Genomic DNA, 27,260 nt, shown 5'->3' with positions numbered 1-27,260 from the left:
AGAGCATCTTTAAGAGACTAAAACCAAAATAAGATCATATTTTCGTGTCTTATGGATTAAACAGATCACCATCTTTAAAGGACAGATTACGCTCTTCTCTGATCTATGTTATCATGTTGTTTCCTCGTCACAAACACACCTGGAGTTGTGTTTTGTTTCACTCACACATGTTTAACACACAAACCCTGCGTATTTCGGTTGAGTTCTTCTTCCCTCAAAGAGAAAACACTCTGTTCCACCTTGTGATGTCATCATGTGGTAATACAGGAAGTGCTCCACTGTGTTTTTTTAACTCCACACACCTTCACTAGAATCATTTGGATCAATGCGGCCCCGGATTTGCCAATCTACTACTGAACTACAGGTAAAAGGAGATGTTAACTTAAAAAACTACCACTTCATGACATCACAAGGTGGAACAGAGCATTTTGAGCTTTGGAGATGTAACAGTCTAATAATAAAGTGTGACTCAAACATGTGTGAATGAAACAAAACACAACTCCAGGTCTGTTTTTGAGGAGGGAATATTATAACAAGAGTCAATTTTGCGTAATATAGGACCTGTTGAGCTGTTGTAAGTTCAGTTGAGTCGTTATAATCGGAGGTTGGTCTCACCGGTCGTCGTCTTCAGCCAGAGCGACCTTCTCAAAGTGCACATGCAGCCTGTGTCCAGTGGGGGCGTGCAGGAGCCAGTGGCAGGTCAGGTTGTTGCTGTAGTTTGAGGGGAATCCAGGAGAGATGATCCGCCCCACGGAGACGTTAGACAGAAGACCCCCGCACGCCGCTGAGAGAGAGAGAGAGAGAAGGAGGGCAGAGAGAGAGAAGAAAGAGAGGGGGGTCAGAGAGAGAAGAAAGAGAGGTGGGGTCAGAGAGAGAAGAAAGAGAGGGGACAGAGGAGGAGAGGGGGGGCAGAGAGAGAAGAAAGAGAGGGGACAGAGGAGGAGAGGGGGGTCAGAGAGAGAAGAGAGGGGGGTCAGAGAGAGAAGAAAGAGAGGGGGAGAGGGGGTCAGAGAGAGAAGAAAGAGAGGGGACAGAGGAGGAGAGGGTGGTCAGAGAGAGAAGAAAGAGAGGGGGGTCAGAGAGAGCAGAAAGAGAGGGGGAGAAGGGGGTCAGAGAGAAGAAAGAGAGGAGACAGAGGGGGAGAAGGGGGTCAGAGAAAGAAGAAAGAGAGGGGGTCAGAGAGAGAAGAAAGAGAGGGGACAGAGGAAGAGAGGGGGGTCAGAGAGAGAAGAAAGAGAGGGGGGTCAGAGAGAGAAGAGAGGGGGTCAGAGAGAGAAGAAAGAGAGGGGACAGAGGAAGAGAGGGTGGTCAGAGAGAGAAGAAAGAGAGGGGGGTCAGAGAGAGCAGAAAGAGAGGGGGAGAAGGGGGTCAGAGAGAAGAAAGAGAGGAGACAGAGGGGGAGAGGGGGGTCAGAGAGAGAAGAAAGAGAGGGGACAGAGGGAGGTCAGAGAGAGAAGAAAGAGAGGGGATCAGAGGGGGAGAAGGGGATCAGAGAGACGACAGAGGGGGGTCAGAGAGAGAAGAAAGAGAGGGGGGTCAGAGAGAGAAGAAAGAGAGGGGGGTCAGAGAGAAGAAAGAGAGGGGGTTCAAAGAGAGAGAGAAGGGAAGCAGAGAGAAGAAAGAGAGGGGAAAGAGGGGCAAAGACAGAGAAAGAGAGAGTGGGCAGGTGGGGCAGAGTGAAAAGACCAAAAGAGGGGGAGCGAAAGAGAGGGGAAAGATGGGGAGAGGTGGGTCAGAGAGAGAAAGACAGAGAGGGACAAAGAGAAGAAAAAGAGGGGAAAGAGGGGCAAAGAGGGAGAATGAAAACGGGGAGGTGGGACAGAGGGAGAAGACAAAAAGCGGGGGAGAGAGAGGGAGAAGGAAAGTAGACAGAGAAGAAAGAGAAGCGCAAAGAGAGGGGGAAGACAGAGCAGGGAGGCAGGACAGAGGGAGAAGACAAAAAGAGGGGGAGAGAAAGAGAGGTGAAAGATGGGAAGAGGTAGGTCAGAGAGAGAACGACAGAGGGAGAAAGAAGACAGAGGGGAAAGAAACAGCAGGGAGGCGGGATGGAGGGAGAGGACAAAAAAAGGGGGAAAGAAAGAAGGGAAACATGTAAAGAAAGGGCAAAGAGAGAGAAAAGAGAATTTTGTTATTTATTTTAATAGTCAAATTTGGATAGAGCACTTATTAAAATGAGGTTGTGGTTTAGGAGTTTGCGTTGCGGCTCTTACCGAGGCAGCGTGGTTCCTTGCCACTCCAGTAGGGGGTGGTAGCGTTGCGGCAGGTGAGTACACGGGGCCCCTGGAGCTGATATCCGGTCAGACAGGAGAAGAAGGCCTGACCCCCCGAGTGAAGACTGCTCACAGAGACCTGAGCGAAGGGGGGAGAGGAGGGGAACGGGCAGCTCAGGACGAATGCTGCAGAGAGAAAGAGAAGGAAAGAAAGAGAGGATAGAGACAGAGAGGACAGAGAAAGAGAGGCCAGAAAGAGAAGAGAGAGGACAGAGACAGATGAGAGAGGACAGAGAGAGGCCAGAAAGAGAAGAGAAAGGACAGAGAGAGATGAGAGAGGACAGAGAGAGAGGACAGAGGGAGAGGAGAGAGGCCAGAAAGAGAAGAGAGGGGACAGAGAGACGAGAAAGGACAGAGAGAGGCCAGAAAGAGAAGAGAAAGGACAGAGAGAGATGAGAGAGGACAGAGAGAGAGAGAAGAGAGGACAGAGAGAGAAAAGAGATGACAGAGAGAAGAGAGGACAGAAAGAGAAGAGAGAGGACAGAAAGAAAGAAGAGAGTGGATAGAGGACAGAGAGAGGATGGAGAGAGAGAAGAGAGAGGACAGAGAGAAAGAAGAGAGAGGATAGAGGACAGAGAGAGAAGAGAGGACACAGAGAGAGAACAGAGGCCAAAGAGAGAGAAGAGAGAGGACAAAGAGACAGGGCAGAGAGAGAGAGAAGGGGGAGGCAGAAGAAACACAAAACAGATTTAAATAACACATTTTCAGGAGCCTTTAATAAAAACGTTAATCATGCCATTGGTGTTTTGATTTAAATAAAAATAGATGTGACTAAACTTCCTCGCTCAGACTGAACGAGTAACTGCCTTGTTTTTCATATACTGGTTTTCTTACACTTATTAAACCAGATTTAGCTGAGAACTTTCCAGAGGAAATGCAAACAATGGCCAACAATTTCGTAACCCACCGAAACAAAAGAGCGGATTAAGAGTGGGGCTTGGGAGACATTTTCCTGTTGTGTCCAGATTTCACCTGGCTTGAGATCTATCATTACAAATTTAGAAAAAAGGTACATGGCTACAGAGATGTACTGCGATAAAGCTGAGCTGCAACAAATACAGTTTAAAAATTAGCTTCACAAAGAAAATGTACACACCAGAAATACTGTGCCCCAAAATATATTGTACCAGTTTCCATATATTGAAGAAAAGTAGATATTGTAATTATGCTGACCTAAGTGTCTCTCCCTGGAGTGTGTCCCAGGCTGCAGGACACAGATAAGGGACACTTTTGTCCTGAGGGCTGTTACTCACCTCAAACTGATGACTCTACCTGACCAGTCCTGCTATTAAACTGCACTGAGACCTTCAGACAAAATAGCAAATTAAAATCCCCAAAATGTTGAACAGCACCTAGCGGGTTAGCTATGTCCATTTAAATATACTGTCTATGGTTTTATTGCATCCTCGTTGTTACTTATGTAGTTTGTAAAACAAGGCTTTTTCCCATCTCCTCCCTTGGGTACGCTTCTCCTGACTGAGTATGTGTAACTAACCCACAGACCCTTATAACTAACAGTGTTGAGTGCTTCCTCCCCTCTCCCCTGCTCCTCCTGCCCTGCTCAGCCTAAATAATACAGTATGTGCTAAAGAGCCTCGCTCCGCTCTGTAATCGCCCCAGTTTTATTGTTAGACTTGACAGTAAAACTCCCATCGATCGCGTGCGCAGGGGACCGGCCACTGCCTCCAGCTGAAAATATGTCGGGAGATTAAGCAGGCCAATAAATGACACCCGCGAGTGGCAGCGGAGAGTTAGCACCGCGCGGGGATGCTAGCTGCTACACGCCGCCGCTAATAGAGATAAGAGCGGTTCTGTTAGTCTGTATTGTATTTCTCATTAGGGGAACACAGAGGCCGGAGTAGGAGCTAGATCCACAGCATCACTCAAACAGTAAGCTAGGGGTACTCAACGTATACATGTGTTTACGCTTCATGTCCAGCCAGGTCAACACGCTTTGGCAAAACGTTACATATCACAGGGCGTGATTGACAGGTGAATAAACCAATCAGAGAGACGCATGATCCGTTCATGTCAAAACAAACATGGCGCCTTATGAGTAAGAAGCAACATGGCAACAAGAAAACAACACCGTTGAAGGGAGTTTTTGAAGGGAGATGTCTCGGGCATTAGCGGTTGTGGTTGGACCGTCTCAAGTTAGGAGGAGGTTTGTCAAAGACAGCCTTCTAGACTGGCTGCTCAGACATTTTTTTTCCATTCAAAAGATGATATTTTGATCATTTGTTTTATCGATAAAGGACACTTCAACTCATCCCACAATAATTCCAAGGCTTCAGCGACCCAATCCGCACAAGAGCTGCTGAAAAATGTCCCAAAACTCACGGAACGTATGGTGCGGCGGGCATTTTCACTGTATTTATGAAAGTAGTGTTCCCCCGCTCACACAGCCCCGCCCCCTTCCTCACAGCACCGCCCCCTACCCTTTCTCACACTTAAATAGAAGTTCCACAGAGCGCTGATGGCTTTCAGTATGAAGATTTGTCACTGAAATTCAAGACTATCATTAAGATTATTCTAAAATCAATAGTTTTTATGTGGAAAATAGCTCTGGCCAAACCCGCAGACTCTATATTTCATCCGCCGTAGCTCTTAGAGCTGCCCAGTCCCGCGGGAAAACAGCATATCTGGCAACACGGACACACGGACTAGAAAACATGTTATTTAAGGAGTGATCTCAAAGTCTGTATAAGTGATAAATGTGAGCATAGTTTACAGTGTGCCTGTTTAGCTAGCTTAACTATTAACAGTTAGTGGAACAGTTAGCTAAACTGTTAACCGTTTAGCTTAACAGTTAACTGCTTAGCTTAACTGTTAACCGTTTAGTTTAACTTTTAACTGTTTAGCTTAATTGTTAACCGCTTAGCTTAACCCTTAACTGTTTAGTTTAACAGTTAACTGTTTAGCTTAACTGTTTACCATTTAGCTTAACTGTTTAGCTTAACTGTTTAGCTAACTGTTAACTGTTTAGCTTAACTGTTAACCATTTAGCTTTTAACTGTTAAGCTAATTGTTAACCGTTTAGCTAACTGTTAACTGTTTAGTTTAACTATTAATCGTTTAGCTTAACTGTTAACTGTTTATCTAAGTGTTAAGCTAACAGTTAAACATTTATCTAACTGTTAACTGTTTAGCCAAATATTAACCATTTAGCTAAGTGTTAACTGTTTATCTAACTATTAATTTAACTGTTTACTGGTTTTCTACAACTGTTGACTTGACTTTCTTGTTTTAGATGTCAGGTACAAATTAGATATTTAGCAGAGATGTAGTGTTTGTATTTGTTATTAAACTGTAGCAGCTCTTTCACATTTTCGTGTGAAAGAACTATTACTACTACAACTACTACAAGAAGAACTACTACTACTACTACTACTACAACTACTATTACTATTGCAAAAACAACTACTACTACTTCTGCAACAGTTTTTGAGCTCTTACAGGAGAAAATATTACTCACCACTGACTCACATAACGTTGCTTATTATAAAAACTTGGTATTTAGTGATGATCTGCATAACCTCTATTTAAAAACATGCCACTCATAAGCAGCTGTGATTGGATCAACAAAAAAACCTTACAAAAAATTACTATTATTATTATTAGACACAGTCCTCCATCATTTGCCAACCCCTCTGTGTCCAGTCGCACACGTCCTGTTTTACTGTCCCTCCCAAAACAACATAATGGCCTGTTAGCTTTCAGTTTTTATTCGTTCCCTCATTACACCATTTTGTGACCACCGCATCTGCCGTCTCTGCTCTGACCTCCCACGGGTCGAACTCGGCTATCATCCGACAAAAACCTGCTAAATAAAACCTCCCTGCGGACTGGGAAAACACATAAAAGCGCAATGCTAGCTTAACAACATCGCTAACCCTGCTTTCAAAAGGACAAATTGCCTTCTCGCGCTAAAATGCTAGCTACGTCTCTTTGTCTTGTCGTCCGGCTGCACGGAGCGATTTTTCATGCTAGCGTTTAATGGAAAGTTATTGATATGCTGCAGTTTTAGCCGCGATGCTAGGTTGTTACATCCGCGATAAAGAGTAGTTCCAGGGGATTGGGATTGGCACACGGGGAGATGGAACACGGCCAGAGACAAGCAATTATTTTGGAGGTGTTTTTCTATGTACAAAACGCCGCTGCAAATGTGACCCAAGAGTGTTGAGCTGAAAGAAAAGTACAGCGATTATTTTACAAGTCTCGGCCGTTGTAGTATTGTACAAGTATCGTAAAAAGAAAAAGAAAGAGAAAGGACAACGCGTGGGAGACACATGAAAACAGGAAATAAACAAAGGTAGCCACGTGGCATAGTGGAGAACTTCGACAGAAACCACGCCTACTTCAACTACTGCTAATACTACTACTACGATGATGGCAAATACAACAACTGCTACTGCTACTACTATTACTATTACTATGATGGAAACTACTAATACTACTACTGCTGCAACTATTACAAAAACTGCTACTACTACAGCAATTACTTCTTTTACTACTGCTACTGCAATTACTACAACTGCAACTACCACAAAAACAACAATAACAACAACTACTAGTACTACCACTACTACTACTACAAGAACAACTACTATTACTACAGTTGCTACTAATAATACTGCAGCTACTACTACTACTACTACCAGTGCAAGAACAAGTACTACTACAGCAACTTCTTTTACTACCATTACTGCTATTAGTACAATTATTACTACTAATACTGCAACTACTACTACTACAAGTACTACTACTACTGCAATTACTAGTAGTACCATTACTGCTACTATAACAATAACAACAACTACTACTACCATTACTACTATTATTACAATTACTACTACTGCTGCTGCTGCTACTACTACTACTTCTACTACTAGTACTACCATTACTGCTACTATAACAAGAACTACTACTACACAAACAACACCTATTACTACCATAATTACTACTATTACTACAATTACTACTACTACTACTACTAATACTGCAACTACCACTACTACTACTGTAAGAACAACAAATACGACTACTGCAACTACTACAAGATCAGCAACCACTACCACTACTACTACTGCTATTACTGCAACTACTACAAGATCTACTACTACTACAAGAACAACAACAACTACTACTACCACTGCTACTACTACAAGAACTACTACTATTACTACTACTACATGGACAGTGTTGAAACTTGTCACTTAAAACCCTGCGTTTAGGTTAGTCCCCGGTTAGTCCCCTATTAGTGCCCGGTTAGTCCCAGGTTAGTCCCCGTTTAGTCCCCAGTTAGTCCCCTGTTAATCCCTGGTTAGTCCCCGGTTAATCCCTGGTTAGTCCCTGGTTAGTCCCTGGTCAGTCCCTGGTTAGTCCCCGGTTAATCCCTGGTCAGTCTTTGGACGGGACACCGCAGGGACCACCAGACACCACAGAGGAGCAGCAGTAATTGTGTCCTTAGGCAAGACACTTCATCCACACTGCAAACTACAAGTGATATTACAAGATACAGATACAAATAGGGCAAGAGACACATGTGTCCAGTGTGGACCGTTTGTCCTGTGTCAGTGCGGTACGGCGATAATGGGCCCACAGGGACGCACTGTGACTGGATCAGGGTAAGCTCTGCCGCTACACACTTTACACAAGACAAGTTTGTTTGGATCACTATTTGCCTGGAATATTTTTATGTTTTGACGAATATGAACATAAAGAAAACCCATAAGAAATCACGCAACCTTGAATTTGTATTGCATCTCTCAAAATACTTGACTGAAAGGTTGGAAAAACTCTCGTACACTGTCTCACTCTTGGTTGACTTTTATTAACACAGTGTTGTTTTTTTTTGTTCTGTCCTTCCTCGGGTATAAAAACAGTCCAATCTGCTCTCCTTATATGAGTTAAGGGACTGAAAAAAAGTATACAACCACAATTAGACCCCAAAGTAACTCTAAATTTGTGCATAATTCAGTCTTTTTTGAGTTAAAACGCATGGACGATGACGAGAAAAATAAAGAGGTAACAACTGTACAGTGGTCCATCGTGTGTCGCAGGGGTTACGTCCTAAAAATAACAAAATCGGCGAAGTATCAGCTTTATTTTTTACAATTATTCTGTTTTTTTACTGTAAAACCCCTCACCACACACTTTATACACTTTTCTCATACGGACATTAACATTTTCTCACATTTCTCTCTCGTTTAAACTCTCTATATTTGGAAATCCAACCGCGAGTATCATAGCGACCAAAGAGCCAATCCGGAGCGAGGTTGTTGAAGGTAACGCCGATTCCCGTCCGCACCGATGCTTTACCAGGGAGCGGGCGCTTAGCTAACCTGTTGCTAACGCTAGCGGGAACGACGTTGGGGTAAGAACGCGCCTGATTTGTCTGTTATTAATGTTTACATCTTGATTTATAGACACAATAGCGAAATAAAAACACCAGGACTTGGTATTTAAACGCGGCGGCTAGCGGGTTAGCTATGTCCATTTATATATACAGTCTATGGTTTAAGCTGCAAGAAAACGGCTTCCTTGTACGCAAACTGTTGTTGGATGGAATGTTCCGTGTTGTTGACGTATATTTTCGTACGTTTTGGTTTTTTTTTCAGAAACTGACACTTAACTGGCGTAAAACTGTGATAAACATTTACCACAAGAAATAATGATTAAAAACATGAAAAACTGTCAAATCCACTTTAAACTGATGACATTGATGAAGTATTCCTGAAGTAAATATAGATGATAAACGATAATGTTCAAACCAAATTGTGAAGTAAAATGATGCTCAAAAAGTATTCTAAATCTGCAAAAAAAAACAAAAAAAAAAACGAGTTCATAAGTTCATAATTCGACCGTTTACAGCTCAAATCTCATCGTAGAACAGAAAAATAATCAAATATTTCCCACTAGTGCAAAGGAAAAGTCTAACGGATAAATACTGACCCCCAAAAATGATGGTGGATTGGACGCGACAGTTTGATTTCACAGTGTAGACTCGGGATAAAGATATGAAGATATGATAGAAACGTGTGAAAAGGTCAGAAAAGTCCACGCTAAAGACCCCGCTCCTCATGGGACCTGATTCACCTGTTTGTAGCTCCGACTCAGGCTGCAGACACTGGAGAAATCAGATTATGGTCCCAGGCCGGGAGAAATCAGATTACTGTCTAACCCTCCGGTCCACTCACATGAACACTGCCGACTTTTGGGATAAGTGACACAGACATGAGGTGGCGGAGTCGCAATCGGAGGACAGGGTAGGTTTCCAGGTCGACCAGCAGTGTCTGTGGGCCGGCGTCTGTGGGCCGGCGTCTGTGGGTCGCCGTCTGTGGGCCGGCGTCTGTGGGCCAGTGTTATTTTGAGCCCAAGAGCTGCTTATATAATAGATCAGTACTGGGGCAAGACCATAAACTGTATATATAAATAATTAACCTACTAGCCCCGGGGTGGGAAAACTGCAGCCCGGGGGCCACACACGGCCCGTTGGACTTATTAATCCGGCCCGCAGAACGTAACCAAACTATGTAAACATGGGTAGGGGTAAAACTTGTTCAATTTACCTTTCCCTTGTAATGCCATTTCCCCAAAAGATGGCGCACTTGAGCTACTTCAACCTTGTTCGTGTGTGTTACTCTTTTTTTCTTATCAGCCCTTTTGCACAAATGAGCTTAGTGGAAAAAAGTGGATAGTGAGCGGCGAGTATTTAATAGCGGACAACTAAATATTTTTTTCACTGAAGTCCCATCAAAGGTTGTGTGCCTGATATGATAATATATCACGGGTTTCAAAGAGTAAAATATCAGCCATCACTTTGCAGCACTAGCAAGCAGTCAGCGCAGGAACCGCCCACTCCCGTGTCGACTGCTTGCTAGCGTAGTTGGCGGCCATTTTACAGACTCAGCAATATTTTTTTCACCGGCAAACAGTGATTCAAGAGTCAAGTACCAAGGCAGGTTTTTTGCTGGCATTCAAATTATCAAAAGCTAGCAAGAATTCTAGAGAAAGAATTCTATTGAAAAACTCACCGCTCTCTCTGCACCTGCTGCTGTCAGACTCGTCATTTTGGTCTTAAATGTTCGTATTAACTCGCTCTACGTGATCCTGGGGTTTTTATTTCACTATTGTGTCTGTAAATCAAGATATGAACATTAAAAACAGACAAATCAACCGCTGTGGTGACGTCGCACTCACTTCGTTCACTTCTTTACAGACACATTTTTCTCAGACACGTGGGGAAAAGTCCTTGAGTGAAAACCTGATCTGTGTGAACGTGCTATGCTAACGTCGCTGTTGCTGTGCTAACACTGCGTCGCTCTTTGAACAGGACAGTGTGATGTTCTGCTCTTTCTTTGTAGAACCTCGAGCCTCAGAATAACTTTGTTCTCATTCAAAATTCAACATATTTTAAAACAGGGCGACTTTATAAACCAGATGAGACGCGTCGCTGTGTCACACTGAGGTTTAAATAAAAATCATCAAATCCTCCACGGGCTTTAAAAGTACAGTCTACTCTCACGTCTGTGGCCTGGTTTTCAGAGACGAGGGGAGGAAGAGAGAGAGAGAGGAGGGAGGGAGAGAGGAGAGAGAAGGTGGAAGGAGGGGAGGTAGAGAGAGAGAAGGGAGGAAGGAGGGAGAGAGAGAGAGAAGGGAGGAAGGAGGGGAGGAAGAGAGGAGAGAGAAGGGAGGAAGGAGGGGAGGAAAAGAGAGGAGTGAGGGAGGAAGGAGGGGTGACAGAGAGAGAGAGAGGAGAGCGAGGGAGGAAGGAGGGGAGGTTGAGAGAGAGGAGAAGGGACGGGGAGGGAGAGAGGGGAGGGAGGAAGGAGGGGAGGAAGAGAGAGAGAGAAGGGAGGAAGAGAGAGAGAGAAGGGAGGGGAGCGAAGGAGGAGGGAGGGAAAGTGAGAAAGAGAGGGGAGTGAGAGAGGAGGGAGAGTGAGCAAATACGGGAGTGAGGGAGGAAGGAGGGAGAATGAGAAAGAGAGGAGAGCAGGGGAGGAAGAGAGAGGAGAGCAACAGGGGGAGGGAGAGAGAGGGGAGGAGGGAGGGGTGACAGAGAGAAGAGAGAGGAGGGGGAAAAATTAAAAGAGAGGAGGCATGAGAAAGGGAGAGAAGTGAGAGAGAGGGAGAGGAACGGAGCGAGAGTGAGCGAGGGGGAGTGAGTAAGAAAGAAAGAGAGGAAGGAAGTGAGTGATTGAGAGTGACAGAGGAGGAGGGAGGGAGAGAGAGGAGGAGTAAGAAAGAGGGAGAGGAAGAGAGGGAGAAAGAGATGAAGGGGGAGTGAGTAAGAGAGAGCGGAAGGGAGTGAGTGAGGGAGAGAGAAGCAGAGAGGGAGGGAGAGTGAGAAAAGGGAGGGAGAGATAGGGGAGTAAGGGAGGGAGATTGAGAGAGGAAAGAGGGATGACAGAGGGAGGGAGGGAAAGAGAGAAATGGAGGGATATGGAGAAAGAGGGAGAGATACATGGATGGAGAGTAAGAGGGGAGAAAAGGGAGCTAGAAAAAGAGGGAGAGAGAGAGACAAAGAGAGATGTAGGAGAAGTCGACGGCTCTGAGTTGAGTCTTTTGGGGCTGGAGTCTGTGCAGAGCAGAACAGACATGATAAATAACTCCAGGCAACAGAGAAAGAGAGAGGAGAGAGAGAGGAGAAAGAAGAGAGAGAGGGGAGAGAAAGAACAGAGAAGGAGATGGGAAAGAAGAGACAGGAAAGAAGAGAGAGAGAGGAGAGAAAGAAGAGAGAAGGAGAGAGAGGAGAAAGAAGAGAGAGGGAGATGAGAAAGAAGAGACAGAGGAAAGAAGAGAGAAGAGAGAGTGCAGAGAAAGAAGGGAGAGAGGAGAAAGAAGAGAAAGAGAGGAGAATGAAGGGAGGAGCAGAGACAGCCATGATAAATAACTCCAGGCAACAGAGAATGAACAGAGAGGAGAGAGAAGGGAGAAGCAGATGGAAGGAGAGAGAGAAAAAGAAGGGAAGAACAGACAAAAGAGAGAGAGGAGAAAGAAGAGAGGAACATATGGAAGAAGGGAGAGGAGAAAGAAGAACATTTCAGAACATTCCTGTAGTTTAAGGTCTAAACCACAGGGTTCAGAATATTTGTCCATAAAGACTTTTGATGATTTTGTCTTTTTAAGTTGATATTTCGATGTTTTGCCTTTAACACAAAAACTCCACTGAAACAAGCTCCCTCTGAATCTGACCCAAATCCACCCACTCCACACCCACACCACCTCCTCCTCTTTAACCTGAGGGTGCACCACCTCCTCCTCTTTAACCTGAGGGTGCACCACCTCCTCCTCTTTAACCTGAGGGTGCACCACCTCCTCCTCTTTAACCTGAGGGTGCACCACCTCCTCCTCTTTAACCTGAGGGTGGAGGTCTGCACACAGCCCAGCAGGGGGCACTGTCCTCAGGACACACACCACTCCAGGTTTAAATAGACACAGAATGGATGAAAGGAGAGAGAGGAAGAGGAGAGAGTGTGTGTGAGAGAGAGGGAGAGGAGAGAGTGTGTGTGAGAGAGAGAGAGGAGGGACAGAGAGAGAGTGTGTGAGAGAGCGAGAGAGAGGGAGAGTGGAGGAGAGAGAGGAAGAGGAGAGAGTGTGTGTGTGTGTGAGAGAGGGAGAGAAGGAAGAGAGAGGGAAAGAGAGACAGAATGTGTGAGAGAGAGGGAGAGGAGGAAGAGAGAGGGAAAGAGAGACAGCGTGTGTGAGAGGGAGAGAGAGAGTGGAGGAGAGAGAGGAAGAGGAGAGTCTGTGTGAGAGAGAGGGAGAGTGAGAGTGTGTGAGAGAGCATGTGCGTGAAAGAGAGGGAGTGTGTGTGTGTGAGGGAGAGAGAGAGACAAGGAAGAGAGAGGAAGAGGAGAGAGTGTGTGAGAGAGGGAGAGGAGGAAGAGAGAGTGTGTGTGAGAGAGAGAGAGCGGAGGAGAGAGAGCATGTGTGTGAAAGAGAGGGAGAGAGCGACAAGGAAGAGAGAGAGAGTGTGTATGTGTGTATGAGAGACAGCAATGAAGAAAGACTGTCAGAAAGAGGGAGGGAAACGGGGGGAGAGAGTGTGTGTGAGAGAGAGAGAGCGGAAGAGAGAGCGAGTGTGTGTGAGAGAGAGAAGGAAAAAGAGGGAAAGGGAGAGATGGAGATGGAAAAGCGAGTGACAGAAAATGAGAGGAGCGATACAGAGAGAGAAAAGAGAGAGAGAAAGGGCAAAGAGGGGGACAAGGAGGGTGGCCCAGAGGGGAAGAGAGCGAGGTGGAAGAGAAAGAGGGAAGAGGAGAGAGAGGGGGGGAGGCAAAGGAGTGATTAAGAGAGAGAGGATGATGGAAAAACAAATGATAGAAAGGGAGTCTGAGAGAGGGAAAAATAGAGGGATTGGGGAAGAGATGAGAGAGGGAACAGAGGAGAGACAGATGTAGAGAAAGAAGAGATTGGATATTGAATGAGGGAGAGAGAGAGTGGGAGGTTGAGGAGAGAGAAAGAGAAGAGAGAGAGGCAAATAAGAGATGGGAGAGTGAAACTAGAGGAGATATGGAGTGAATGTGACAAAGAAAGAGAGAGAGAAAAGGAAAGAGAGGAGAGAGAGAGTTAATGACATAAGCATCAGGAGCCAATGAGGCGAGACCCTCGCCAATGAGGGAGGAGAGGAGGGAGGGAGAGAGAGGGGGGAACAGAGGGAGGAGAGGAGGAAGAAACAGATAGGGAGAAAAACAGTGAGGGAGAAAGAGAGGAGAGGAGAGAGAAAAAAGAGGAAGGAGAAAGAAAGAGAGGGAGAGGGGGGAGAGAAAAGTGGGAGGAGAGAGGGGGAAAGAGAGAGAGAAGAGGGAGAGAGAGAGGGAAAAAGAGAGAGAGAGGGAGAAAAGGCAAAAGGAGATTGAGAAAAGAGGGAGGAGATGGGTGAGAAAGAGATAGGGAAAGAAAGAGGGAGAGGGTGAAAAGAGAGAGGGAGAAATACAGCGAAGGAGAAAAAGAGGAAAGGAGAGAGAGAAAAGAGGAAGGGGGGTGAAAGAGAGAAACGTATGGGGCTGACACTTTACTATTCAAAAGAGAGAAAAGAGGCAGGAGAGAGGGGAGAAAGAGAGGAAGAAAATCAGAGAGAAAAGAGGAAGTGATGGAGAGAGGGAAAGAGTGAAGCATATAGGGAAATGAAGAAGAAAAGGGTGTATGTGTGTGTGTGTGAGAGAGAGAGAGGGATAAGGGGAAATTAATAAAAAGAGAAGGGGATGTGTGTGGGGGGGTGAGAGAGAGAGAGTATGGTGAGAGTGAGGAAGAAGAGAGAGATAGAAGGCAGAGAGAAAGAAAATCAGAGAGAGGAGATATGGAAAGGAAGGGAGAGAGAATGAGTGAGAAGGAAGAGGTGTGACAGAAAGAGGGGGATGAGAGGAGGAGGAGAGATGGTCCGGCGTATCTATATTTGATCAGTCCATGTAAAATGCAGCGTGGCTAATAGTCCATTTGTCTGAGTTAGAGCAAAAAGGACACGTCTGCTGCTATAAATACAGAGAGAGAGGGATGAAGAAGAGAGAGAAGAGAGGAGGAGGAGGGGAGAGAGGGAGGAGGGGAGAGAACAGGAGAGAGGGAGGAGGGGAGAGGATAGAAGAGGAGACAGGAGGGGAGAGAAGAGGAGAGAGGGAGGAGGGGAGAGAAGAGGAGACAGGAGGGGAGAGAAGAGGAGAGAGGCAGGAGGGGAGAGGATAGAAGAGGAAAGAGGAGGAGAGAGAAGAGGAGAGAGGGAGGAGGGGAGGGGATAAAAGAGGAGAGAGAAGAGGAGAGAGGGAGGAGGGGAGAGGATAGAAGAGGAAAGAGGAGGAGAGAGAAGAGGAGAGAGGGTGGAGGGGAGAGGATAGAAAAGGAAAGAGGAGGAGAGAGAAGAGGAGAGAGGGAGGAGGGGAGGGGATAAAAGAGGAGAGAGCAGGGGAGAGAAGACGAGGGGGGGAGAAGTGGAGAGATGAAGAGAAAGAGAGGAGGGTGGGATAAACAGAGGTAGAGAGGAGGGAAGAGATGAGAGAAGAGGGGGAGAGGGGAATGAACAGAGGTAGAGAGGAGAGAAAGACAGAGAGAGGCGAGAGAGGAGAGTGAGATGAACAGAGGTAGAGAGGAGGGAGGGGGAGAGAGAGGAGGAGGAGAGAGGGAGGAGGGGAGAGGATAGAAGAGGAGAGAGGGAAATACAACCAGAGACATGAACCCTCGACAGATTGCGATCGCGTTGTTTGTTCTAATCCAGCACTGTCCAGTCAGGCTCTGCTTCTGTTGTAGGGAGTATTATACCTCAGAAGAAAACGTGAATTTTCAGAGCTATGGCGTCTTAAATGTGACAATACTGATAATTAAACATCACTTTGAACACAATTTTGAGTGAAATCATGATAAGATGAAGCCTGTGTGATAATATTTCTACACAAAGTCAGTGTAAAAGTGTCATGGCCGCCGTGTAGCTGAGTGAAAAACCCTCCTCCGCTGTTCTGCACGCCGCCCTTTGACGCTCACAAACACATCCACAGCTCGTCTTATTAAGCCGTAATGACCCGCACACTTTTCTTGCTGAGTGAGTTTCCGGGGCGAAGTTGAATTGATTTCTCGGTGCGTTAAATGAGCGTCTTATCAGAGGAGAGCAGAGAGGGAGTGTGTGCGGCGCCGGGAACGCAGATCTGACGTTACAGAGACGAGAGGCTGTGCCAAAGGAAAACATGAAATACACCATTAATTTATGTTCATTCAAATGTCACAGCTCATAATTATCTCATTAAATATTTCATTTAGAGCCGCTACTGTAATTCTGGAGTAATTGTGAGTATAATTGATTTGTAGAAAGGTTTTAAAGCCACATGATTAAAATTAAAGTGGAACTAAACACAAAATCTTAGTTAATAGCATCAGTTACTGTTCCAAGTGCTTTTTTAGTTGGGTAATATTAGTTCAAACTAGATAAATTCGCAGGTTTCAGGTCGAAAACAGCCAAAATGTAAGTGCGTGCTGCCTCCAGTGGCCGTTTTAAGATTTCAAGTGCTACATGACATCACACATGACTGCCCTCGCTCACAGCCTGGTGTTTCTCGTCGCAAACACCTGGCTGCAGGGGCGGAGTTTGAAATGTTGGATATATCCGCTGGCCCAATCGCACTACTCCTTATAGCTCCAGACCCCGCCCCTCCTCCTCCTCCCCTCACTCTCTCCTTTACTCCTCTAGACACCGCCCCTCCTCCCCCTCACTCTCCTCTTTAATCCTACAGACCTTGCCCCTCCTCCTCCCCCCTCACTCTCTCCTTTACTCCTCCAGACCCCTCCGCTCCTCCCCCTCACTTTCCCCTCTTTAGTTCTCCAGACTCCGCCCCTCCTGCTCCTCCTCCCTCACTCTCTCCATTATTCATCCAGACCCCTCCGCTCCTCCCCCTCACTTTCCTCTTTAATCCTACAGACCCCGCCCCTCGTCCTTCCCCTCACTCTCCCCTCTTTAGTTCTCCAGACTCCGCCCGTCCTCCTCCCTCACTCTCCTTTTTAGTCCTCCAGTCTCCGCCCCTCCTCATCCTCCCTCACTCTCCCCTTTACTCCTCCAGACCCCTCCGCTCCTCCCCCTCACTCTCCCCTCTTTAGTTCTCCAGACTCCGCCCCTCCTCCTCCCTCACTCTCCTTTTTAGTCCTCCAGTCTCCGCCCCTCCTCGTCCTCCCTCACTCTCCCCTTTACTTCTCCAGACCCCTCTGCTCCTCCCCCTCACTCTCCTCTTTAATCCTACAGACCCCGCCCCTCGTCCTTCCCCTCACTCTCCCCTCTTTAGTTCTCCAGACCCCGCCCCTCCACCTCCTCCCACCCTCTCCCCTTTACTCCTCCAGACCCCTCCGCTCCTCCCCCTCACTCTCCCCTCTTTAGTCCTCCAGACTCCGCCCCTCCTCCTCCTCCCACCCTCTCTCCTTTATTCATCCAGACCCCGCCCAGTTTAGTAGCTCCTATTAGAAACGGTGTTATGGGCGGAGTTTAGGTGATCAGTCCTCTCAGCAAGAAGGTTCCAGGTTTGACTCCGGGGCCTTTTTCTGTGCGGAGTTTGCATGTTCTCCCTGCGTCTGTCCAAACGTCGTGGCACTGAAGGATGGGTCAAACGCAGAGGACGCCTGAATTTTACGTTTGGACATTTATTTTTTGCCTTCCGTCTAAAATTATGTCACATTTCAGATCCTTAAACGTTTAACCTAACAATTACATCGGCTAAACTCGGGCCGTGTTTGCACTTGAGCCGACAGTTCACACTTTTGACTCTCAAACCCTGACGAGATGGAGTTTGTCCCTATATTTACCCATAATCCTCGGGCCTAGCTTCCTGGCGTGTGTGTAGATAGGATTATTATGGGATGTGTGGACATAGTGCTGATGCTAGCGTTAGCACGGAGCGGTGAAAAATGGGCTGTCTCAGAGGAGCAGAAGATTTAATAAAGCCACAGACTGGAGCTTTCCCCCATAAAACACTGTACTAAACTTATTTACAGCGACGGAGGAGACGGCAACGGCTATTTCTCAGCTGTACAGACACGGGCCGGCGTTACGGGGCTGAGTTTATACGCAGACAGAATGAAGGCGCATTGTAAATTTGAAATGAAACGGCGTATTTTCATCTCCGTTTATAACAGACTTTGTTCTCATTTGACAAGTCTGCGACAATTAATCTGTTAAATAAATATAATTGTATGTTGATAATTGTGAATGTATCTGGTCTGTACGGAAACCAACGCACGCAAAAAACAAACAATGTGATAGAGCTGGTCCTGTTGCTCTCTCCTGCCTTCCTCCTCCCTTTTTCCCTCTCCCTCTCTCCCTCCCTGTCTCCCCCTCTCCTCCCTCCTCCCTCTCTCCTGTTCTCTGTTGGTTGTAGAGTTGATCTTGTCTCGCTCCCGTCTCTCCCTTCCTCCCTCTCTCCTCCCTGTCTCCTCTTGTCTATTGGTTGTAGAGTTCATCTTGTCTCTCTCTCTTCTCTCCCTTTCTCCCTCCCTCCTCCCTCTCTCCTCCTCTCTACTTCTCTCCTCCCCGTCTCTTCCTCCCTGCTCCCTCTTTCTCTCTCTCCCTACCTCTCTCCCTCAGTCCTCCCCCTCTACCGCTGTACCTCTCCCCCCCCCCCGTCATCTGTTGGTTGTAAAGTTGGTCCTGTCTCTCTCTCGTCTCTCCCTTTCTCCCTCCCTTCCTCCCTCTCTCTCCCTTTTTCCCTGCATCCTCCCTCTCCCTCCCTTCCCCCTCCCTCTCCTCTGTTTTCTGTCAGTTATAGAGTTGGTCCTGTCTCTCTCTCTCTCATCTCTTCCTTTCTCCCTCCCTCTCTCCCTCTCTACCTCTCTCCTCCCCCTCTAACTTCCCGCCCTCGCTCCTCCCCCTCTCTCCTGTCATCTGTTTGTTGTAGGGTTGGTCCTGTCTGTCTCTCTCATTTCTCGCCTTCCTCCCTCCCTCCTCCCTCTTTTCCTCTCCCACTCTCTCTCCCTCCCTCCCACCCTCCTCCCTCTCTCCTGTCATCTGTTGGTTATAGAGTTGGTTTCTCTCTTTCTCCCTCTCTCCTCCCTCTCGCTCCCTCTGTCCTTCCTCCCTTCCTTCTGTCGTCTTTTGATTGTAGAGTTGGTCCTGTCCTGTCTCTCGTCTCCCCTTCTCTCCCCCTCTCCCTCCCTCTCCCTCCCTCTCTCCTGTCACATCTCATGACATCACGTGGTGGACCAGAGTGTCTCCAGTCTGAGTGAAGTCGTGTCGTCCGAGCTCTTTAAAGTCCACGATAATCATCGTCGTGTCGTGGTATAATCCGTCGTGTCGTGGTATAACCCGTCGTGTCGTGGTATAACCCGTCGTGTCGTGGTATAACCCGTCGTGTCGTGGTATAATCCGTCGAGTCGTGGTATAATCCGTCGTGTCGTGGTATAACCCGTCGTGTCGTGGTATAACCCGTCGTGTCGTGGTATAACCCGTCGTGTCGTGGTATAGTCCGTCGTGTCGTGGTATAATCCGGCGTGTCGTGGTATAGTCCGTCGTGTCGTGGTATAATCCGTCGTGTCGTGGTATAATCCGTCGTGTCGTGGTATAACCCGTCGTGTCGTGGTATAACCCGTCGTGTCGTGGTATAATCCGTCGTGTCGTGGTATAACCCGTCGTGTCGTGGTATAATCCGTCGTGTCGTGGTATAGTCCGTCGTGTCGTGGTATAACCCGTCGTGTCGTGGTATAATCCGTCGTGTCGTGGTATAGTCCGTCGTGTCGTGGTATAATCCGGCGTGTCGTGGTATAGTCCGTCGTGTCGTGGTATAGTCCGTCGTGTCGTGGTATAGTCCGTCGTGTCGTGGTATAATCCGTCGTGTCGTGGTATAATCCGTCGTGTCGTGGTATAATCCGTCGTGTCGTGGTATAACCCGTCGTGTCGTGGTATAATCGGTCGTGTCGTGGTATAATCGGTCGTGTCGTGGTATAGTCCGTCGTGTCGTGGTATAATCCGTCGTGTTGTGGTATAATCCGTCGTGTCGTGGTATAATCGGTCGTGTCGTGGTATAACCCGTCGTGTCGTGGTATAACCCGTCGTGTCGTGGTATAACCCGTCGTGTCGTGGTATAGCCCGTCGTGTCGTGGTATAACCCGTCGTGTCGTGGTATAACCCGTCGTGTCGTGGTATAACCCGTCGTGTCGTGGTATAATCCGTCGTGTCGTGGTATAATCAGTCGTGTCGTGGTATAACCCGTCGTGTCGTGGTATAACCCGTCGTGTCGTGGTATAATCCGTCGTGTCGTGGTATAACCCGTCGTGTCGTGGTATAACCCGTCGTGTCGTGGTATAACCCGTCGTGTCGTGGTATAGTCCGTCGTGTCGTGGTATAATCCGTCGTGTCGTGGTATAGTCCGTCGTGTCGTGGTATAATCCGTCGTGTCGTGGTATAATCCGTCGTGTCGTGGTATAACCCGTCGTGTCGTGGTATAACCCGTCGTGTCGTGGTATAATCCGTCGTGTCGTGGTATAACCCGTCGTGTCGTGGTATAATCCGTCGTGTCGTGGTATAGTCCGTCGTGTCGTGGTATAATCCGTCGTGTCGTGGTATAATCCGTCGTGTCGTGGTATAACCCGTCGTGTCGTGGTATAATCGGTCGTGTCGTGGTATAATCGGTCGTGTCGTGGTATAGTCCGTCGTGTCGTGGTATAATCCGTCGTGTTGTGGTATAATCCGTCGTGTCGTGGTATAATCGGTCGTGTCGTGGTATAACCCGTCGTGTCGTGGTATAACCCGTCGTGTCGTGGTATAACCCGTCGTGTCGTGGTATAGCCCGTCGTGTCGTGGTATAACCCGTCGTGTCGTGGTATAACCCGTCGTGTCGTGGTATAACCCGTCGTGTCGTGGTATAATCCGTCGTGTCGTGGTATAATCAGTCGTGTCGTGGTATAACCCGTCGTGTCGTGGTATAACCCGTCGTGTCGTGGTATAATCCGTCGTGTCGTGGTATAACCCGTCGTGTCGTGGTATAACCCGTCGTGTCGTGGTATAACCCGTCGTGTCGTGGTATAGTCCGTCGTGTCGTGGTATAATCCGTCGTGTCGTGGTATAGTCCGTCGTGTCGTGGTATAATCCGTCGTGTCGTGGTATAATCCGTCGTGTCGTGGTATAACCCGTCGTGTCGTGGTATAACCCGTCGTGTCGTGGTATAATCCGTCGTGTCGTGGTATAACCCGTCGTGTCGTGGTATAATCCGTCGTGTCGTGGTATAGTCCGTCGTGTCGTGGTATAACCCGTCGTGTCGTGGTATAATCCGTCGTGTCGTGGTATAGTCCGTCGTGTCGTGGTATAATCCGTCGTGTCGTGGTATAGTCCGTCGTGTCGTGGTATAGTCCGTCGTGTCGTGGTATAGTCCGTCGTGTCGTGGTATAATCCGTCGTGTCGTGGTATAATCCGTCGTGTCGTGGTATAATCCGTCGTGTCGTGGTATAACCCGTCGTGTCGTGGTATAGTCCGTCGTGTCGTGGTATAATCCGTCGTGTCGTGGTATAGTCCGTCGTGTCGTGGTATAATCCGTCGTGTTCGTGGTATAATCCGTCGTGTCGTGGTATAATCCGGTCGTGTCGTGGTATAACCCGTCGTGTCGTGGTATAACCCGTCGTGTCGTGGTATAACCCGTCGTGTCGTGGTATAGCCCGTCGTGTCGTGGTATAACCCGTCGTGTCGTGGTATAATCCGTCGTGTCGTGGTATAACCCGTCGTGTCGTGGTATAATCCGTCGTGTCGTGGTATAATCAGTCGTGTCGTGGTATAACCCGTCGTGTCGTGGTATAACCCGTCGTGTCGTGGTATAACCCGTCGTGTTGTGGTATAACCCGTCGTGTCGTGGTATAACCCGTCGTGTCGTGGTATAACCCGTCGCGTCGTGGTATAACCCGTCGCGTCGTGGTATAGCCCCTGGCTCGCATCGTGGTATAACCCGTCGCGTCGTGGTATAACCCGTCGCATCGTGGTATAGTCCGTCGTGTCGTGGTATAGTCCGTCGTGTCGTGGTATAACCCGTCGTGTCGTGGTATAACCCGTCGTGTCGTGGTATAACCCGTCGTGTCGCGGTATAATCCGTCGTGTCGCGGTATAATCCGTCGTGTCGTGGTATAATCCGTCGTGTCGTGGTATAATCCGTCGTGTCGTACCTTGGTATCGGAGCAGCACTGTCCCGGGTTCCGGCCTGGAGCTGTGGAAGCGGATGGAGAGCTGGTTACTGCGGCTTCGTACGACCAACCCCCTCATCAGGATGGTCTCGTTGGCCAACATGGAGCTGTCCCCGTGTCCCACGTCCTCAAACACCACTTTGTCCCCCTCAGACAGATTCACGCTCATCACCTGCAAACAAAAAACGACACGAGATCAGTCATAAAAACACAACGATTCTCGACACACTGCAGTGAGGAAATACTGAAGAAATGAATGTGATACTGAGGTAAAACTGCATAAATGTGAAGTGTGTCATGTTTAGAGGACGGTCACCCGCTCCCCGCTAAAGCCACAGGGCGGGCGGGAAGGGGCGTTACCTTCAACATCTATGAAAAATGATCACGGTTGCCATAGCGATTAACAACAACAGTAAATATTAAAATGTTTGAATGGGGAAAAGTCCTCAAAAAGTTTCATAGAACAGAGACTGAGAGCGATGAATGAACCAGACCCAGAGCTTCATATGAAAATGTCTCTCCTCTCTCTGTCCTCCCTCTCTTTCTCCCTTTCCCTCCCCTCTCCTCTTCTGTTTCTACCTCCCTCTCCTCCCTCCTCTCTCTGTCCTCCCTTCCTTCCTCCTCTCCTCTCGTTTCTTTCTTTCTTTCTTTCTCCCTTTCCCTCCCCTCTCCTCTGCCCTGTCCTCCCTCATCTCCTCTCTCTATCCTCTCTTCTTTCCTCCTTTCCTCACCCTCTTTCTCCCTTCCCCTTCCCTCTCCTCCTTCCGCCCTCTCCTCCATCCTCTCCTCTCTTCCCCCTCTCCTCCCCCTCTTTCACCCCTCCTCCTCCCTCCCCTCTCCTCCTCCCTCTCCTCCTCCCTCCATCTCCTCCCTCCTCTCCTCTTACTCTCTCCTCCCTCTCCTCTCTTCCTCCCTCTCTTTCCTCCTGCCTCCCTCTCCTCCCTCCCTTTCCTCCCCCTTCCATCTCCTCCCTCCTCTCCCCCATCTCTTTCTCTTTCTCCCTCCTCTCTCCTCTTGTTGCTCCCTTCCTCTCTTCCCTCCTCTCCTCCTCCCTCTCTCCCTCTCCTCTCCCTCTCCTCACTCCCTCCTCTCCTCCCTCTCCTCTTCCCTCTCCTTCTCCTCCCTCTCCTCCCTCTCCTCCCTCTCCTCTTCCCTCCTCTTCTCCCTCCCTCTCCTCCTCTCCTCCCTCCCTCTCCTCTTCCCTCTTCTCCTCCTCCCTCCTCCTCTCCTCCCTCTCCTCCTCTGCTCCTCTCCCCCCTCCTCTCCTCTCCTCCCTCCCTCTCCTCCTCCCTCCTCTCCTCTCTTTCTCCTCGTTATGTAAATCCACTTCTGGCGCTGTGTTAATGAAGTCACGGATGTAGCGTTAGCATAATAGCGTAAACAGAGGGCATCACCAGCTAATCTCATTATGTCATTACGCTTAAATACTTCCAGAAGAAAACCACATAATCCAATTGAACCTGGCTCTGCTCCGCCGTAGACGAGCGGAAAGGTGAGTTCACTTCATTAAACAGCAGTGGCAGAGTGGTTAGCATCCCTGCCTCTTCACAAACAGGTTACAGGTTCTATTCCCGGGTTTGTTTTTCCTCTAAATTCTCTGATTCCTCCTTCAACCTAAAACCTGCACATCAGACACATGTGAAGCCCCAGTTTGAGACGCCTGCCCAATCTGCGTCACTCATGCTAGCACGTTAGCATATTTTCAATGTTTTACCAGCAACAGATTGCACTTCATTTAAGTTAAACAGAGAGAGAGAAAAGAGGGAAGGAAGGAGGGAAGAGAGGTAGAGAGAGAAGGAGAAAAGGGGGACAGAGAATAAGAGAGTGAGAGAAAGAGGGGATGAGAGAGAAAGGAGAGATGTAGAGGAGGATGCAAGAGGAGGATGGGGGGTTAAAAGAGGACGGGGTGAGTGAGGGGAGGGAGGAAGAGAAGGAGGACAAATGGAGAGAGTGATACGAGAGGAAGGAAGAGGGTGAGATAGGGGTAGAGGGTGATAGAAAGAGGGAAGGAAAGGAAGGAAGGAGAAAAGAAGGAATAAGAGGGGGCAAAGAAAGAGAATAGAGGGTGGAGGGCTGGAGAGGAGGATGGTGAGGATAGAAAGAATGAGAAGAGGGAGGAACTCTCTTCCTCTCTCTTCTCATTCTTTCTATCCTCATAGGGAAGGGAAAAAGAGAAGAAAGAAAAGATGAGAGAAGGAGGATAAAGGGAGAGAGGGATACAGGAGGGAGGAAGAGGGTGAGATAGGGGTAAAGGGCGATGGAGAGAAAGAGGGAAGGAAGAAGGCTAGAGGAGGATGAGAACGACGATAGTGGGATAGAAACGAAGGGGAGGAGGGAGAAAGAAAAGCAAGAAGGGTGAGAGTGGGGGAAAAGAAGAGAGTCTAAGGAGGGAGAAAAAGGAGGAGAGGTTAAGTAAAGGGAGTGAAAGGAGGGAGAAAGAGGGGCGGAGGGCTGGAGAGGATGTTAGAGGAGAGAGAGAGGAGGAGGAAGGCGGGAGAGGAGGATATTAGAGGAGAGAGAGAGGTGGAAGGTGGGAGAGGAGGATGTTAGAGGAGAGACAAGCAGAACGGACACAGCAATAAGCAAACGTCAGGGCGGATCAGACCAGAGCAGTGTGACTGTAAACTGTCTGTCACTCAGAGAGAAAGAGAGAGAGAGGAGAGAGGGAAGGAGGTAGAGAGAGGAGAGAGGGAGGAAGAAGAGGAGAGAGGTAGGGAGAGAGACGAGATGGAAGAGGAAAGGAGGGCGAGGGAGAAGAGGAGGACAAGAGGGACACGGGTGCAAGTGAGATGGAGGGAAGGAGGGAGAGCGAGAAAGAGTGAGAGAAAGGGGAGAGTGATTGAAAAAAAGGAGAGAGCGGGGGCATAGAAGAGGAGGGGTGTAAGTGACGAGAGAGGAAATTGGAGTGACGCCTCAACTGAACTGGGTTGAGGGTGTTTATAGCTGTGGAGGGGAGAGGGAGAGAGAGAGGGACAAAGAGGAGGAGGGTAGGGAGAGAAGAGGAGTAGAGGGGGAGGAAGAGAAGGGAGGGTCTAATAATCAATAGAGTTAGTCAAATTGGAACTATTGTGTAATTGATACAAGTTCTGTCCCTTGTTTACATTATGGTTGCTAGGTAACAGTTGGAATGACCTCATGTGTCACATGTTCATCCAACCAGGAAGTAAAATTATAAACTTCAAAAATAAGATAAAACTGGAAATGTTCCCTAAACTCCCTCTCTCTCTTCCTCCCTCTTCTCATTCTTTTCCATCCTGCTATCCTCCTCCTCCTCCTCTCCAGCCTTCCTCCTCTCCTCATCCTCCCCTCCATCCCTTCGCCACTCTCTCCATCCCTCCTTTACCTTTCATTCTCCTCTCTCTATCGCTCTCCTCCCTTTCTCCCACCCCAATCTCTCTCTTCTTTTCCTCTCTTTCTCATCTCCTCTTTCTTCTCTTTCTCCATCCCCTCTCTCTCTTCCTCCCTCTTCTCATTCTTTTCTATGCTGCTACCCTCCTCATCCTCCTCTCCAGCCCTCCACTGTCTACACTCTATCTTTGTCTCCTCTCTCATCAATCCTTTCTCTCTCACGCTCTACTCTTCTCTCCTTCTTCCTTTCATTCTCCTCTCTCTATCGCTCTCCTCCCTTTCTCCCACCCTAATCTCTCTCTTCTTTTCCTCTCTTTCTCATCTCCTCTTCCTTCTCTTTCTCCCTCCCCTCTCTCTCTTCCTCCCTCTTCTCATTCTTTTCTATCCTCCTGATCCTCCTCTCCAGCCCTCCACCCTCCATTCTCTTTCTTTGCCCCCTCTCTCATTCCTTCTTTCTGTCACTCTGCTCCTCTTTTCTCCTTCCTTCCTTCCTTCCTTCCTTCCCTCTTTCACTCTTTTGCCCTCTACCCCTATCTCACCCTCTTCCTCCCTCCCGTATCGCTCTCTCACTTTGTCCTCCTTCTCTTCCTTCTCTTTCTCCCTCACCTCACTCACCCCGTCCTCTTTTCTATCCCCCTATCCTCCTCTTACATCCTCCTCTCCATCGCTCCTTTCTCTCTCATCCTCCCTTTCTCTTACACTTGTATTCTCCCTTCTCTCTCTACCTCTCTTCCCTCCTTCCTTCCCTCTTTTCTCTCTCTCTGTTTAACTTAAATGAAGTGCAAACTGTTGACATTGAAAATATGCTAACGTGCTAGCATGAGTGACGCAGATTGGGCAGGCGTCTCAAACTGGGGCTTCACATGTGTCTGTGGTGCATGTTTTAGGTTGAAGGAGGAATCAGAGAATTTAGAGGAAGAACAAACCCGGGAATAGAACCTGCAACCTGTTTGTGAAGAGGCAGGGATGCTAACCACTCTGCCACTGCTGTTTAAGGAAGTGAACTCACCTTTACGCTCGTCTACGGCGGAGCAGAGCCAGGTTACGGGGGGGGCGGAGCTTAGCCTTCGATCTTTTCAACATTTATGGAGCAAATGTGTTTTTTTAGATCTATATATTAAGTCATTTTCAGGTTAAGGTTAGCGCTAGCGTTAGCATTAGCGTTAGGTTTGGGAACAGTTCATTTTTGGTCACATTTAGGCTTTTTGTCCCGTCCCGTAATAAAATCCCAAACATTTAGCGAGTCCCAGATAAAATGAGGCAAGATTGTTCTTCAAATCTTATAAAATAATGACTTTAACTGTGTTGGAGTGAAATAAAACTCGTCTTTCACTTTCAGACGGAGGAGAGGACGTGAGGCCAGAGGAGCCGCCATGATGAGCATTTCAATTCAAACAGCTCAAACTGACAGCGGCGTAATCCATCTGACACTCCCTCTTTATCCCATCACGCCAGAACAGATGCATCATGGGACCAAGTGTGCGGACCAAGGATCAAAGCTGAAAATCTGGAGGAGACAGACTGTGACATAAAACCCCGTGAAGTTATTTTTAATGTTTGTATCTGTTGGTTCTTCGGCGAAATATTGTGTTTTCATTTGAGGAGGTTTAAAGATTCATTATGGGACTTTTCTGATAGAGGGTTAGTCACTTGCTTGTCTCCATGGAGATGTTATTGCTTTGTCTAGAGTTTTTCACTTATCAACCAACTCTGAAGCTTCCAGGTCCAGATACAGGTCGGATCTGTGGAGAGGCAGCCCTGCTCACAGTAAGAATAAGTGTTTTTAAGAAGTTAAATTTATTATATGGAACATTCCAGACAAAGCAATAGCATCGCCATGGAGACAGAGAGAGGGAAGAGAGACGGGGTAGATGAAGGGGAGGGAAAACAGGAAGAGAGGGAGAGAGGGAAAGATGAGAAAGGGGAGAGGAGTAAGAGAGAGGAGGATAAAGAGGAGGAGAGGAGATAGGGAGTGTACAAGAGGGAGCAAGAGAAAAGGGGGAAAGGTAGAGAAGG

The 27,260-nt window shown here is 47.9% G+C and overlaps 1 protein-coding gene across 1 annotated transcript in view; it reads right to left on the bottom strand.

The window, feature by feature from the left end:
• Positions 1–27,260, bottom strand: part of LOC117379909 (seizure protein 6 homolog) — a 74,721-nt gene that overhangs the window by 33,023 nt on the left and 14,438 nt on the right. Inside the window, 3 exon segments of the mRNA XM_055225824.1 lie at positions 616–784; positions 2,211–2,396; positions 21,879–22,068. Coding sequence (XP_055081799.1) covers positions 616–784; positions 2,211–2,396; positions 21,879–22,068 — 545 coding nt within the window.

Source organism: Periophthalmus magnuspinnatus, chromosome 13 (assembly GCF_009829125.3).
Source record: "Periophthalmus magnuspinnatus isolate fPerMag1 chromosome 13, fPerMag1.2.pri, whole genome shotgun sequence".
Lineage (NCBI taxonomy): Eukaryota > Metazoa > Chordata > Actinopteri > Gobiiformes > Gobiidae > Periophthalmus > Periophthalmus magnuspinnatus.
Note: the sequence above shows the minus strand (reverse complement) of the source record. Positions and strands in the feature narration are given on the sequence as shown.